The following is a 16,351-nucleotide window of genomic DNA, read 5'->3' as shown; positions in this document are numbered from 1 at the left end:
ATTCACGTTTTGAATAGCTTGTTGATATGCTCGAAATGAATTTAGGATATTGTAATGTCCACAGAAGATTACCATAAGATAGATTATGGTTAGAGGTTTGGTTGTAGTTACAGCTGAATTAGAGGTGCAATGAATACCAAAACTCTGTCATCAAGTACAACTACTGTTATATCTCCTAAAATACACTCAATCACAAGTAAAATATTATTCTCAAAAACTATTTAAAGGATTTGTGACATTCTAACTACATTTACAGTATTTGTATTTTTAGTAGCAAGCATGAGTCCATTCCCCCCATGGGTGAAAAACCTAAAATTAAAGCATATTACTGAGACAAGCAATAAAATAGATTTCATTATAGTAAACAAAAATCCATAATATAAAGCTGGAAAAATAAACATATTGGCAATTGTGGTTGGAAAAGTGTATAACTCCCAATTAGATTACATGGTGTGAATTGTAATTGTGTATGAGTAAAATTGCATATTTGAAAAATAAATAAATAAATAAAAAAGATCAGAAATGTACAAGTTCCCCAAAATACTCAAGTACAAGTACTGTGAGTAATTGGATTTAGTTACTTGCAGTCCGGAAAGTAAGATGAATCCACACGTGTGTGCAGGTGTAACCTACATGACTGTTGTCTATTGTTTGGGTGTGTTGATATGATTAGATTCTCACCTCAAACAGAGCAGCCGCCAGCAGCTGTGGAAGTTCCGCTTATTATTCTGCGACTGTGGTCCACAGTTATGTCCTGTCCTCAGTTTTCTTCTCTCCGTGTAAATATCCCGCAGAGCTTCACATGTGAGGGTTCACGCTGGCTTTCTGTGTCTTTCTTTCCCCTCTGTTTGTTTGTGTGTATTCATGTGTGTGCCTGGGTGAGGTTCCATTGTTAGTATAAGGTCATAACAATATGATATGTCTGTCCCCCACAATGCACTGCTCCTGGCAAAGCCAAATGGCATGCCCCAGTTTAACACACTTCTACATGAGGTACATAAACACACACTCACACAGAGCAGGCAGTAATCAGTGAACACAAGTCGCTCCCACTACAGCAGACATGACTGAGCCACCAAGGAGCCTTTTTTACCTTCCTATCATCTATTTGTGGACAGGTAAATGATCTCAATTTGTAGTACATGATTTAGTGTATACCCTGTTTTACATCAGTTGGTTAAATAACCAATGTTGGTCCTAATTCCAGCTTTTCAGGGGGAGTTTTTTCAATCATTTCTGTCAGATTTGAGTTGGCAGTGACATCTGAATACTAAGTACTACACTACTAAGACTTAGAATACAGAACTCAGCTGATATTATTAATGTATTATTGCAGCAAAATCGCTAATCAAAAGAATTGTGAGGTCTAAGCAACATGCCCTCTGTCTTCAAGAGTACAGATTATGTATTGTGACAGTCTTTTACAGGGGAGCAGCCATTTGGAATGCTATCTCGCAGTGACGTTAATTGCATAACTAACTTAATTTTGAACACGTAAAGCATGTGAGTATCCTCATGCAGCATATTTCCAATTGCTATTTTTGTCCAGCTTCAGTGCTACAGCTGACTGTAAGACAATATTGGGGGAACAACAAATTTGTTGTTTATTGTTGTTCCTATTTTACAGCAGACAATCTGGGGATCAGCTAAAGATACACTTTAATTCCATGTGGAGAGACTCAGACTTTTTTAACCTTGTTTTTTTTCAAACTTTTACACAGTAATGCTGACATTTTGAAGTATTTCTATACATGTTATTTGATTTTTTTTATTGATTTATATGGTAGAACAGAAGGATTCGTGTATTATTTTGATATCGAAGAAATAGTATGCCCAGAGACTATTTATAGTTGGCGGAAGGGGGACCAGATCATAGAGATTCTAAACCCCTGACCAAGACTTACTCCTGTTTGGTATTTCATCTTGATTGTGTGGGTCAGGTGGGGTAGACGGTGATGGGCTGGCATCCCTGGCCCGTCCAGTCCACCTGTCAGGAGAGAAATTTGGCTGGACCCTGCTGGTCTGCATGGTGAGCGACTTCAGGAGAGGACGTCTCGAGGTCAGATGGAGCTCAGCATCCGAGGGCCACATATCCACTGCACCGTACAGCATCGCTGCATCCAGGAGACCCAGAGGTCACAATGCTGTGGCAACGATCACAGTGGCCACCAGAGACTGGCCGTCGTACAGCTGCTCTGTGAGCCACAAACACCACTCAAAAGTAAAGAGGCGGCAGCACATCGCCTCATTAGGTAAAGCGGATCACCTTCAAACATAAACTCAGTGTCATCAGTAGTTACTGTAAATGTAAACTTAAATTATTGTCTTTACAGATGACTATGAAGAGATTTTCAACGAAGATGAAGATGTAGCAGGTAAAATTCAGTTGTTTGAACATAATTAAATTCACATATTGAGATTAATACATTTACTTCATGTTGATCTCCAGATGTTACTATGTGGACAAACACGGTGATTATACTGTCTATGAGACTGCTTCTCATAAAGACGATCATCTTCAACACTTTGATGACCATTTATATTGTTATCAAATGGTAAGAGATTGTATGACTGTATTAAACACAGAGGATCCTATTTATTTTTTTATGATTGCAGAAAATAATAAGATGAATATCATTTATGTATTTGAATTTTCAGACTGACGAGGAGCTTGATTTTGAAGCACAACGTGACCTTGAAAAGAAAATCCAGACCGGAGGAATCTTTTTATGACTAAAGTCTCCAGAGTATTTCTGCTCAGAGCTGAGTGTCTCCCCGCCTTAATATCTTACAGATGGGTTCATGGGAAGACTGTCAAATAATTGTGAAAATGTCCAGATACACAACAGTACACTGTAATCCTGTAGATCTAAAGTGGCGCCTTTTTCAGCCCAACATCACACAGGTGCTGCTGACTGTGACAGTTAGGAGCTTGTGTTTGTGAGGCCAAACCTGCTATCTGATCAACTCCTAACCTCAGACAGATGGTTTAATGCTCCTAAATAGGAGTGTGTGCTCTTGTGTGAAGGCATGTGTACAGTGCTATTCAGGGTTAATGAACTTCCCAAAAATTAAAGTGGGAAGTCTTCAGTTCTGTTTGTTTTTTACAAATGTAAATCTGAAAAATATGAAAGGAACATGACGTGAGCTTGAACTGTTTAAACTTTATTGCTTTTTTTAAATAAAACACTGACACAAAGTTTGTTTCCTCATTTTTTTTTCTTGGTTTTTTTGAACGCCTCGAGTAACACACTGACGTAGCAACATAGCACCACTAGGTGGCAGTACAATCACATCTGACATTTTATTAAATTATCATCCAACAGCAAGAATATGGAGCTTAACTTCCTCTACAGGACACTATGTTCATAAATAAGTTAAGTATTTCAACATCGACCAGTCACTCTTCACCAAACTGACACTCACACATGATGCAAAGAATCATAAAGCCAGAAACTGAGATTAAGATCACTGATCAAAACTATTTGAGTACAATCGTACAGAATGTTACGCTTCAAAAATAGGTTCATAGTCATCAGGGTTGAAATTTCTGTGGGTATCAAATTCCCACAACATGATGCTGAAGCACAAATCCCAGCACACAGTGTGGTGAAATTATTTCTAGTTATTCACAGAGTTTTGTCTCCAGTATCCTACATGTGACAGGAGCAGCTTTGTCAGTTCTGGCGGAGAAAAAGAAAAGAAGAATTTACAGTAGCAAGTTTTAAACCTTTTCAGAAACTCTGAGCAGGAAAATGGTGCTGGTTTGGTGTCAACTTGTCATTTCATTTGTACATAAAAACAGTCTTTGGCTCAAATGATACCATCCAAACCTACCCAAATACTAATAATAATACATTGAGTAGAAAACACGAGCCAGTATAGTCACAGCGACAAATTGGCAAAGAGGTGTGAATACCTCTAATAGGAGTCAGATGAAATAAAAACACATTCAAACATGTCAATATAAAAACACTGCAGCACTCACACAAACCCACGCACACGGTTGAAGTCAGGACTGACAGAAAGCAACAAATTCATATTGTAACAAAACTAGACTGATGGCATTTGCTGTGACAATATTCACAATACATTCAACAGAACTGCTCACATTAACTCAAAATGAGTCGCCGACTCAAATCGCCTGCTGGAAGAATGATGCATTTCGATAAAAACGAAGGCTCCAGGTATTTCATTCACTGTAAAAGATTAGAAAACCAAATTATTGATCCCAAAAACTTAAGCCACTACAGATTTCTGTGGATGACAGCAAGTGAAAGTAAAAAAACAAACAAACACTGATGTGGAGTTGTGAAGAAAAAAAATAAAGTGCTTTTTGTAAAAACAAACATCCTCTGTCTGAGGTATTAGAAAAGAAAATCACATCAAATGGCACAAAAACAAAGTCTACATAATTACACTGTGCACTGAAGACAAAATGAACTATTTACAGTTGATTCACCCACACAAAAGCATTTGTGTCATTGTCGGTTGCGCTCGATCTAAAGATGAAGACAAACTGAAGCTCATCTCATTTGCTGTGTTTTCTCAGCTCCAGAGGGTCTGGTTCTGCCTGGTGTGTTCTGCATGGACCACCCCTCAAAAGTCAGTGCTAAGCAAAGAAAAAAAAAAAGAGGAAAAAAAACAGCTCCCAAAACTGTCTTTCTAGTGCACATTCACAAAAAGTCCGCCTCTTACATAAAAGCAACCCTCAAAGCACACAAGAGGAGCAGAGCAAGCCGTTTGATGGGTTGAATATCAGAGTGTAAGGTGGAGGTGGCGGAGCCACGAGGGTAGATCCTCCATCTGTCTCGGTGAGGATGAAGGCTCTCCATGTCTTTCTGTGCGCTGTACGCCGCCACAGTGAAGTTAGCGTCCCCGGTGGTCAGGAGATCAAACACGCAGGAGTGGAAGTAAATGTCTTGTACCTCCAGCTGGTCCCTGCAGCGCTCCTTCGCCCCCTCCACACCAAAACCCTGCGTGGCACCGTAGGGGGATGTTTGTGTCTGTGAGGAGTAGCTGGGCCGACGCAGCTGCTGCAGCTGCAGGCCGAGCGCAGGGGGGGAGAGGGGCAGGGGCAGGTGCCCCGCCTGGTCAATGCGTTCTCCGCTGGGACACCCGTTCAGACAGAGCTGCAGGTCCTGGGTGGCATCGTAGGCTTGAGCCAGCTCCTCCGGGATCCGCACCGCCAGCGTCAAGTAGCGGCCCAGCTGGCGAACGATTACAGTTACGCCGATGTAGCCTGCGTGCAGCTCCACATGGCGCCCCGGGCTACGCTCAGAAATCCACAGAGCCCGCACCTTCCCCATTGTGCCGTCTGCACCTGCAGAAGTGTGGATGGGGTCTCCGCTGCTCACGGTTCCATCATCAAAGGCCGCAGGGAGGTTGTCTGTAACAGCCTGGTAGACCCTCTGGTCTGTACAACCAGCATAAGGCTTGAAGATGACGGTGACCTATTAGGGAAAAAAAAAAAGAGAGAGAGACGGTTCGGTGTCTGTCTGGGGCTTATCACTTTAGTTTAACTGCCTCATTATGCATTTATGATATGCAGCTTTACCTTTGTAGCGGCTAATGACTGACAGAGTTTTTATCAGTGGTGTAAAGACAGTTTACAGTGGCTTCTCAGATCAAGACCGACAATACAAGAACTAAATAGTTTCTAGCTGCAAACTCTCAAGTTCATTAGCTATGCTACAAATACAACTCTATACGACTAGACAGATCTGGAGTCAATTAGCTGATGAGTTTGCTGAGGGAAGATTATTTGATAATGAATTGCACTGGTTCAGCAAAACTGCTAAATGTTTGAGGGTTTTAGCCTCTAGTGCACCCATTTGTGGCTTTTCTGATATACAATTAAGTATCTTTGTCAGTTGGCTGATCAACACAAGCTGTGAGATACTAGAAACATTGAAATGATCTTTCATTAAGATTGTATAGGCAAGGATAGTAAGCAGCTCATTGTGAACACAACTGGCAGAGGAATCAAAATTGAACAGACTTTAGTTTATGCACGGAACTTAATTGCTGATTTAATTTAGTGTTGATGTTTGTTTATTCAAATAGGTTTCCAACCAAAAAAATTATTTCTTTGGTTACGCTCAAATATTAACATTCAACCGATAAACAGGTTTTTGACTCATCGCATGACATTTGAGAAACGACTTAATGACTTTTTAACAAGTTGTAATTTGACACAGCTATGCAAACATGCTGACACATGAACACACACAGACACAGACACGCACATGCGCGCGCACACACACACACACACACACAGACGCACAGGGTTCCAGTGGTGACTGGAAGCTGAGGTGGATGCAGGGTGTGGTGTGAGCATTACAGTTAGCACTAGCATCATAGTTCCGGTGAATGGCTGCTTTGTTCACATGACAGCCGTGAGGAATGAGGCCTGGCAGGCCATTAAGCCTGGAGGGCTGTTAATGTGTATGCATGTGTTTGTGTGTGTGTGTGTGTGTGCGCGGTTTGTGTCCGTGTGAGAGAATCTGTGTGTCCCTAATAATCGTGACTAATAACTTGCCCCACCTCTGACACAAGGTCAAACCTTATGCTCCACCGTGTAGCAACCCCAGTATTTGCTTAATGTGTGTGGGTGTTTCTGCCTGCATGTGCATGACTAAGTGTATGCATGGGTGTGTGTACGTGCTTTAATAATTAAAGCTATCGACTAAGCTAGAGAGGGCAGATCATCGGGGGAAACATCAACATTGCTTCTTTAACACCACAAAGATCACCTTGTGTGGCTCCTTGTCCATTTGGTGTCGTGTATAGACGTGTGACTTTGTGTGTCTTTTTTCTGTTGTGCGGGGACCTTTAACACACACACCGTGCTGGAACCTGGTTGCAAGGAGTGCCACTTGTGAACTTACGACAAGCACACCCACACATGTGCGCGCAAACATACACATAAGTAAACAGTGGGTCCTTTCACACATTTCATTCCATGTTATTAGAGGTCAGGCTCCATGCAGCCATTAACCAAGTTAGGCTTCCAACACTGCTACAGTCACGAGAGACAGTCACAAGATTGAGGCTGGTTGCCTCACACCTGTGAGTGTCTGTGTGTGTGTGTGTGTGTGTGTGTGTGTGTGTGTGTGTGTGTGTGTGTGTGTGTGTGTGTGTGTGTGTGTGTGAGAGAGACTCACAGAAAGAGACAGTAAGAGAGAGAGAGAGAATAAAGCAGAGCGGGAAGAACAAGGGTGTTTTCCAGTCTTGCATTGATACGATTTCTACTCTGAGACACAGAAGAGCAACTTAGAGGTCCTTATAGAAACACACACAGAAACAAACCAGATTACGCCAGCTGCTCTCACTTAGGCGGCTCTTACAGCCTTAATAACAGCAAATTACACCTCAAAAGCCCATTTCTTTGTTTCCCCCTTCAACAGTTCTCACCTTATTGGTTGCTGTAGCGCTGGAGCCAGGGACCACTGGAACATTAGTGACCTGCACTGACAGATAGTCATTATCAATAAGAGGCCAAGCCCCTTCCACCTTACAAGTCTGGAAACTGTCCTTAAACGTCCTCAGGTGCGGGTCCCCAAAGAGCCCGCAGAACAGGTACGCAGGCTGAGAGTGGCCGTGGCCGTGGCTGTGGGAGTGCGTGTGTGAGTGCGTGTGTGAGTGCGTGTGAGCGTGCGCGTGCTGGGTGCGGCTGTGGTAGTTGCAAGGCTCGATTTGGATCTCCGGATGCGTAGAGGAGGTGGGCCCGTCTCTGGAGCAGTTCCTCTGGCTCATTAGGTCTGAGATTCCCAGCACGGCCGAGTGGAACACCAGGTTTCCCCGACAGGACTTGGCCGTCCTCTGGGTGCAGGCCGAGTACGCGCGTAACGCTTTGCAAAACTCGATGTGAAAGCCATCCACGGCCGGTGTCAGGTGGGAGGTCAGGGAGACGAAGTCAGTGGTGCACTTCTGGATACGACACTGAGGGGTGGCCACTTGGCACTGACCTGGAGAGAAGACACGAGACTCAGAAATCTGCCAGAGAGCAACATAATTGCGAAAACAAAAAAATGTGTGTGAAAACAGCTACAAAGAAACACGCACGTCTGCTATTTAAAGTATGAACCATCTTATCAGTTACGGTGTTTTGAAGGCTTTGATCTTAAAACGCATAACAGAGGGAGCCTGTTACACTCTGACCTTATAAAACTAGAAAGAGAATCAGCTGCTGATTGAAATTCTTGATCAATCACCGCCGCTCCTGTGCGAGTGTAATAAAACTCAAGTGTAATAAACCAAAGAGCAGCCAGAGAAAAAAAACATGAAGCACGTTTTCCCTCAAGTGAGATAACAATGCCTGTATAGCCAAGAAGCACATAACAGGACTGGATTATTTACAAGGGAATTGAGACACTGCAGGTGTGCTGTGCATACAAACATCTCAAACCCCTTTAGATCACCATTTGACAACAGTAATCCTGCCCGTAGCTTGTAACTTTTGGCAGATTACTGCAACAATGCAAGAGGGAAACTGGCTCTTTGAATTGTTTGAGTTAGGCGACGTTTCTTCATATTTAACAATATTAGCCCCTCAAAGAACATTTCTAGAAATTTCATTAAATTTTTTATTTCAATGAAAAATATTGAGCCTTCATCCTCACCGAGACTTAAGGATTTTTTTGTTTTTGTGTTTATTCAATTCAGTCCAAAAAAAGTTATATTTAAGAATACGTTTCAGATGAATGCTATATAAGTTTAAAACAGACCAAACATAGACATACAACTCAATTTATGGATGAGATCATTCTCCAAATGGAATATTCTGTATTTTTCTAACAATTTCAGTTACCGTAAATGCTTTCCTGTCCTGTTGTCAATGTCTACACACCACGAGGTGCCACTGTCACAGTATGACGGGTACTTATTTTTCCAAAGAGGACTATTAACGAGTGTACTGGACACTGAGTATACTTTTGAAAATGGACCGGTTTCATGTGCTCAGAAGACTGAACACATACAGTGCCACTATTTTTCAAGATTTGTTTTTTCTATCATATTTTTCCTATCGAAAAGATGCAATCGTGTAAACTTGTTGGTTTCAAAAAAACAAAAAGCAAGTAATCAAATATGATTACTTCCTCAATAAGGAATAAAACCTTTGGTGCCTTGGTAATATCAGCGTAAAAATCTTATCACTTTAACAATTCAAAGGATGGGAATATATCCTGGACTGTTTATTACTCTCAAAATTAAAACCATTAGCAAAGACATAAACCTTTGTGCTCATATAGGTCAACAACTCTCCTATTGTGGTAGCCCACTGGACCTCTCGCAGACAGGATTCACTAGTGTGTCAGACATTCATGACATGAGCTATTCTGGTCTGTCAAAATCACACAAATAATAACAAAATATTCAAGATCTGCAAGATTCTGAAGTTCCCAGTATATGGATCAAAAAGAATAAAAAAGTATTTTCTTATTGCAGTCTACAGCCCTGAAGTCAACATAGAGGGTTAAAGTATTGGAGAAAGTATCAAGGACAGCCTGTTAGTTCAGTATCACATGTAATTGTTGCGGCTGCACTGCTTGTGTTGTTTTTCTTTTTGAGCTGGATACAGTCTTTGTGCGTGACACAATAATACATTCAAATCAAATCGTATCACCCCGACTATGTGAAGCTTGAAATGGCGCAACCTGCTGATACACAAAGGTCAGAGGGGTGCTGATTAAATATATGAACTTGTGCAGCTTTTGCAAAGGACACACATGATTAAACAAGGTAACTAACTTGGAATTTTAATCAGCAGACTGATTATTCTGTCATTGTACGCTCATCAAGAATAGATTCTCTGATTTAAAAATGCCTCTTATGGTTGATGTCATTGGGCATTTCTGAAGACAACTGGGGTCAAACCAGCCCAAACCGTACATCACCAGAGAGAGAGCGAGAGAGAGAGAGAGAGAGAGAGAGAGAGAGAGAGAGAGCGAGAGCGAGAGAGCGAGAGAGAAGGACGGAGAGTCAGAGCGAGATTAGAGACCAGACCTAATGCATCAGTCACAGCGTGCTCCTATTAGATTAGGCCAGAAACAGAAAGGCTCTGCAGTGTAACACACACACACACACACACACACACACACACACACACACACACACACACACACACACACACACACACACACACACACACACACACACACACACACACACACACACACACACACACACACACACACACACACACACACACACACACACACACACACACACACACACACACACACACACACACACACACGATCTCCTAATGGCCAAGCAAAAGCAGAAAGTGCATGGATTCTTTTCAGAAAACAGATTCACTCAATGTGAAGCGGCCACATAACAACCATAAGTAAGTTGCGACTGAATAATTACCACACACACACACACACACACACAACTATAAGAGCACATTCCAGCTTTTCTTTGTAGATTGATTTGCTTTTTTTTTTTATGTTTGGGGTGGGGGGGGGGGGGGTCAGAGCTGGCTGCTACCATTTGGGGGCAGTGCTGCTCTGATTTTTATTTTTATTTTTTTTCAAAATCAGGGCGCAGAGTACAAACCCCCACTCACACCACGATTCAGAATCTCTCTCCTGTCTGTTAAATACTGACACCAGTCCACAGTAACACACACACACACACGCGCTGCCTGCCATACCCGCCAACGCTGCACAGACTGAGTACTGAGGACACATTGTGTCTTTGATACGCACACCAACAACCTCTTTCTTCCCTTCTATCTGGCCCGCACTGCCTAAACACTGCTCCCAATCTAATCAGAGTGACTTTATTCTCTTTCAGAAGGTATCAGGATCATGAGCTGCCTCAAAAAACACAGAAAAAAAGTACTTTTTTCACTAACATTTTATCAGTAAGTTGATGTGAAATGAAGAAAACTAAACTTGAAAAAGAATGACTCGAGTTGAAACCTCCTATACAAAACTTAAAACCGTAGTGGCTGCTGAAGATTACACCAGCTCCCCTTGTGTTTTTCTTCAGTTGACTTCACACTAGTCCCTGCATGAATAAATAAAGCAAATTGGGGATTTTCATATGATTATTGATGCTCTGGATATTATCATGTTCAGTATTAAAGCTTGTGTTCCTTATTTCTGTTCTACAAGGCTTCCCATGATCTCCCTTTTGTGAAATCATCTTCTTAAACCTCGTTCTAAAGTATTCATAGGTGTACTTAAAAAAGAAAATCCAATCTATGCATTTAAATAAGCAATTTCCACTAAGTCGAGCCTCTGCGATGAATACTGAATTGACTTGAAGGCAGTATTAAGAAAGAAAATAAAGAACTCCCCATGTGAGCAACTAACAACTGTGTTTGACAAATTCAGAGACGGGCTTGTATCATTTACTGAGGTAAAGTCTCTGATCGACACGGTAAAACAGTCACAGGGCTTCCAAGTCCTGTATTAAGCTTTTGTTTTTCCTCGCAACCGACTTCATCATCTCCTGAGTTTGATCTAGTCTTTTGTCTTAAACCCCCATCTGTTGTCAGATTTTCTTTACAGCTCCAACCACTTGCCTCCATCAGCATGCTTCTGTTCTCAGCCGTCAGCCATCTCGGCCTGATTTCCCCGACCAACCGTCCTCACCGTCCCGAGGCAGCGTCTCTACCATCAGACAGAGGTCAAAGGACCCCCCAGCTCAATCTCGCAAGGCTCGCTTTAGCGATTCTTTGTCTCCCAATCTTGCTGCCCCCCAACTTCTTTGATCTCTGGAGATCAGAAAACAGATCTACTGGGATCATCTCCTCGCTTAGGGAATGGCTTGTGAAGTGCTTATTGATCACACTGTTGTGTGCACTCTCTCACATGCAGAGCTCGTATCACACAAACAAGCCTCCCAAAGCTTAGAGATACAAAGCTTTACAGAACCTCACTACAGCATCCACTCACTCTCCGTCTCTGCGAACAATACTCAACAATCCAGACACTCCTGCCTTCCTGCCAAAACAGCCACATGGAAGCCCGACAGCTGCAGCCACAAGCAAATACACCCGAAACACCTCAAACATGCGCAAGTTTTAACAAATGAAACATTGTGTTTTGGCACGACAGACTAAATAATACACATTCTTTCCAGGTGACGCACACACAGTATGTGCCAAGAGCGTCTTTAATGTGAAGCGGGTCTCTCTTGTTACCACCAAATTGTATGCAGGGGCGGTTTTGTCCCGCTGCCTGAGCTGTGTTAAACTAATTACTGGAGGTGTGACTGCTCTACAGACAGCCGCTGTTAAAGCTGCTGACCCCCTGCACACACAGAAACACACACAGACAACAGAAAAAAAAAGAAAAAAAAAAAGAGTCCATTGCTTTACTTTCACCAAAAGCAACAGCAGCCTGCAATGTGGAAAACATGTCTAAAAAGAAGAACAGTTACCATTGATATTGTTGTGAAAAGAAAGTCCTTGCAGGCATACTGATATTTGTTACTCAGTTAACAGACTCTTTTTGTTTATCTTTTACTCTTTTTAATACAACAATTGTCTTATATTAGAGGCTTTTTGATGATGGATGCCAAATGATAAACATCCACAAGGAAGAATTTATTTACTTTTGTTCCCTGTTGTCTATTTATCAGAATTTCATCTGATGGTATGTAACCCAATGTTGTTATCCTGCACTGCATGAACACATACTGCGTTTCACTGAAGGCTTGGACACATTTAAACTTTTTGATGAGAAAAAACAAAACAGAAGCGGTCTATAGTTTCATACAGATTGCACAGAATAAATGTAGCATTTATGCGCATGAGGAGAAGTAGTAGCCTTCTCCTCTCTCCTCTTCCCCTCCTCCATGAGCCATTAAGGGGCAGACAGGAGAATGACGGCCCAGGAGAGAGGAGGAGAAACTCGATCCGTGCTCAGACTGCTGCACTGCCGCTTTAGAGAGAGCCATTGTCAGGCAGCACAGGGCCCAGCACAGTGGATCCGTCCACGCAATGATTACAAAGCGCCTAATAAAGTCATTAAAGTACCCGAGATCATCACCAAGTGCACGAGACTACACGCAAAGTGTTGTTAGTTGGTGGAATGGAGCGCGAAAAAATTGATTGCAAAAGTGTGTAGGATGACATGTCAGTGTCGGGAGTAGTTGCGGTGTTTGGAGTGCGGCGGGTTTACCTCTGTGAGCACCGCAGCAGAGAGCGATGATCAGCAGCAGCAGTGGCCGGAAGCGGCGCACTAAAGACCCGGAGGCGAGGCGCTCAGCCCCGCGGCAACAGCATCCAGCTCTCCCCATCCCCGTCCATGCAGGGCCAGGAGGGGAGAGTGGACAGACCTCCAGAGGGCGAGGAGGGGTGGTGTCCAGGCCTCCTCACTCCTCCTCCTCCTTCTTCTTCCTCACTCTTCTCTCCTTCCTCTGGCTCTCGGGTGCGCAGGGGCATTAAAACACAGCTGCTCCGCGGAATGCAGGGCGGAGGGGGTTGGAAAGCAAGGAAGAAAGAAAGTAAGAAAGAAAGAAAGGAGGAAAAACAAAAACTAAGAGCAAAAAAAAGTCACTTTGACGACACTTTAACTTTTTCTCTGGATAAATCCACAGCTCCACGTGATTTAGGAGCGCTCGCTCAGCTGTCGGACTTTTGCCTTGATTGTGCTCGCGCTCCTCTCTTTCGTTCCTCGCTCAATCACGTCTCTCTCTCTCTCTCTCTCTCTCTCTCTCACACACACACACACACACACTCCCTTCTCCTCCACCACTCCCCCTCTTTCACTTTCTCCACCTCCTCCTCTCCACTCCGACAAATCAATAGAGAATCAACCAAACCCTGCTGGCGGAAAACCCGCCTACCGAGAGAGAGAGAGAGAGAGAGAGAGAGAGAGAGAGAGAGAGAGAGAGGGCGATACAAGTTGTAAAACGTTGGTGAGATGCCATAAAATCACTGTTTATATAGAATAACACCGTGTTGCAATTGTATTTGCAACAAACAAACAAATAACAAATAAGTTAGTCTCCACTATAATTCATATTCCACTTTTTCATGTTTATGTAACAGAAAAAAATATACTATATTCTCGTTTTCCTTTATGCAAAGCGTTTATAATGCTACATTAAGATGAATCTGTTCACCTGAACAGCACAAAAAACATATTTATCTTCCCAAGAAGAAACTTGGGAATAAATTACAGTCTGGAGCAGCTGTTATTGTGAAATTCATTCCGAGATAGATAAATCTTGCTCTACAGACAGCATGACATAACCTGTCACAAACCTGTTTGTTGAGGGGAATAAAGGAGAATATCAGCACGGCAGCAATAACATAATGTTTTATGTTCAGATAGGATTAACACACAAGGTTTATGTTTGGCTCTAGACAATGAAGGCATTTAGCTTGTTTGGACAAAGTGTGACGTAACATAAAATCAATATTTTACATACATGCTTGCGCATTTTGTGCTTTAATTTATCATACAAAAAAGATAAATAAATAATATTTTCCTGAATTATTCAGTAAATAGACATGTTTGATCCTCCTCCTCCTACTTAAATTATTCCTTGTTTTTTCTCACAGTCATAATCTAAAGCACAAACCCTTTGATGTATCTGGTTGACTGGCCAAATGAGCTGGATATTTACTGGGTGACATTTTAATTCAAGCCAAGTCTGAGTCCATGCTTGAAGCTTTGAACGGAGATTAGCAACCGCAAGAAACTGAATATCCTCTCATTACTTTGCAGAAAGGCTATCTCTGTCTTGACCTCTGGATTTGTGCAGGTAACTCTCCGCTGTTGGCTTCACTGATGTAAGCAGAAATGCGATGCAAGGACGGCGCATGACAACTTGTGAAAGGACCAGGGTGGGTGACATAAAGCAGTACAGACGTAACAATCAGCTGAAGAGTTTGCAGTGAAAAGCCAGTAAGTCCGTACAATCAAAGGAACAAAACCACCAAAACTACACTAGTAGACAATGTGAAGCTCCCAATCCCCTGAGATAGTGACACACGTTCGATACAAAACAGCATGTACTTTCCTATCACGGCTGTCCCCACCACTTACAGCTGCAGTTCATAAATGAATAACTGCACACCCACCTTCTGGCAGGGAAATACAGGTGAAAAAAAATTTATAGCCAGGGATTTGAGTCCAAGCCAAATCTACTCTTTCAAATACAGGTTATGAAGCTGGACAGGTTTTCAAAGTCGGCACAGAAGTGTGCAAAGTTTGAGATAATTTTTCACTCCGTATACTTGAATGCAAAATTTGTTTTGTGTCCTTATTTGTATGTGCAGGGCTGCTTGCTGTGATCCTTCGCTCCCTACCACATTCTGACCAAAATTGTTTGCAAGCATTTGTGAATGCAAGTGTGTGTGTGTGTGTGTGTGTGTGTGTGTGTGTGTGTGTGTGTGTGTGTGTGTGTGTGTGTGTGTGTGTGTGTGTGTGTGTGTGTGTTATCAAGAAAGTAGAGCACCTCTGTGGCTGATATTTTACGTGCTGTGCGTCAAAGTTCAGGCAGTTTCACTTCAATATGACTCATATCACGGCTAACCAGTTGGTCATAGCCATTTGTTCCATAATGACTGTGTCAGTAAAATAAACACACTCAGACTCTGTAAAGCTCATGAAGTCTTCACAGTAAGTGTGGCCACAGGAGATCATGTGTGCAACTCAAACAGGCTGTGATATTAGATTATACGAGCTTCCTGTTTGTGCCAGAAGCCCCTGACCTCACCAGTGGAGGAAGTCTGCAAGTGTGTGTATCCACGAGGGTGGAAATATTGTCGAATGCGCTGTCAGTATTGTAGCATATGTGTGTATGAGTACACTTAAGTTAGTGCATCTGCATGCCTGGAAAAGGTAAACACACAAAGTGTGGAAAAAGCACGAGACATGATCTTGAGGGAAGCAGGAAGGATTACTGAACGGTCTGAGGAGCAGCAGCTGAGCTTTATTAACTTGTGTAAGAACAGACAATGAGTGGAGTTTTAAAGCACTTCATTTTAACTCTCGTAATGCAGTTGATGCTACTTGATACTTCCATTTTAAAATGGAACCTAGGAAATTGTGTGTTTGCTTTATGTCTTGCCAAAACAGTCAGCGCAAATAAATGAACCTCCCGGCAGAAGGTAGATTCCTCCATAGTTCAGGTTACAGAGATTTTATATCAGGGGTGTAGTTCAGTTTCAACATTCCTTTGCAAACCACATTAATAAATATTAGGGGTGGTGTGTTGGTAAGGCATGCACAACAAGAAAATCCACCTGCCAAATTACTTTTTGAACTATCAAGTAAATCCAGTCATGGTTCTCAACAAGACTTTCAAAATACAATCAAACAGAAACACAATTAAAAGTTTTTTGTTAGGGCCATATATTTTGAAGGTTTGAATC

The 16,351-nt window shown here is 42.4% G+C and overlaps 1 protein-coding gene and 1 long non-coding RNA gene across 2 annotated transcripts; one reads left to right on the top strand and one right to left on the bottom strand.

Moving 5' to 3' along the window:
* The first annotated feature begins 986 nt into the window (after positions 1 to 986).
* LOC308112013 lies at positions 987 to 3,211 on the top strand. The gene is made up of 5 exons (XR_013935468.1): positions 987 to 1,118; positions 1,941 to 2,252; positions 2,334 to 2,375; positions 2,450 to 2,555; positions 2,659 to 3,211. It is a non-coding gene; the product is annotated as an uncharacterized lncRNA (long non-coding RNA).
* On the bottom strand, positions 3,145 to 13,703 carry rgmb (repulsive guidance molecule BMP co-receptor b). The gene is made up of 3 exons (XM_080467182.1): positions 13,146 to 13,703; positions 7,417 to 7,970; positions 3,145 to 5,453 (listed from the first exon to the last, which is right to left on the bottom strand). Exons 1-3 carry the CDS (start codon positions 13,261 to 13,263, stop codon positions 4,695 to 4,697), a joined length of 1,431 nt encoding a protein of 476 aa, XP_080323308.1. The 5' UTR covers positions 13,264 to 13,703; the 3' UTR covers positions 3,145 to 4,694.
* Positions 13,704 to 16,351: the final 2,648 nt, after the last annotated feature.

Source organism: Lipophrys pholis, assembly GCF_963383615.2.
Source record: "Lipophrys pholis genome assembly, chromosome: 7".
NCBI lineage: Eukaryota > Metazoa > Chordata > Actinopteri > Blenniiformes > Blenniidae > Lipophrys > Lipophrys pholis.
Note: the sequence above shows the minus strand (reverse complement) of the source record. Positions and strands in the feature narration are given on the sequence as shown.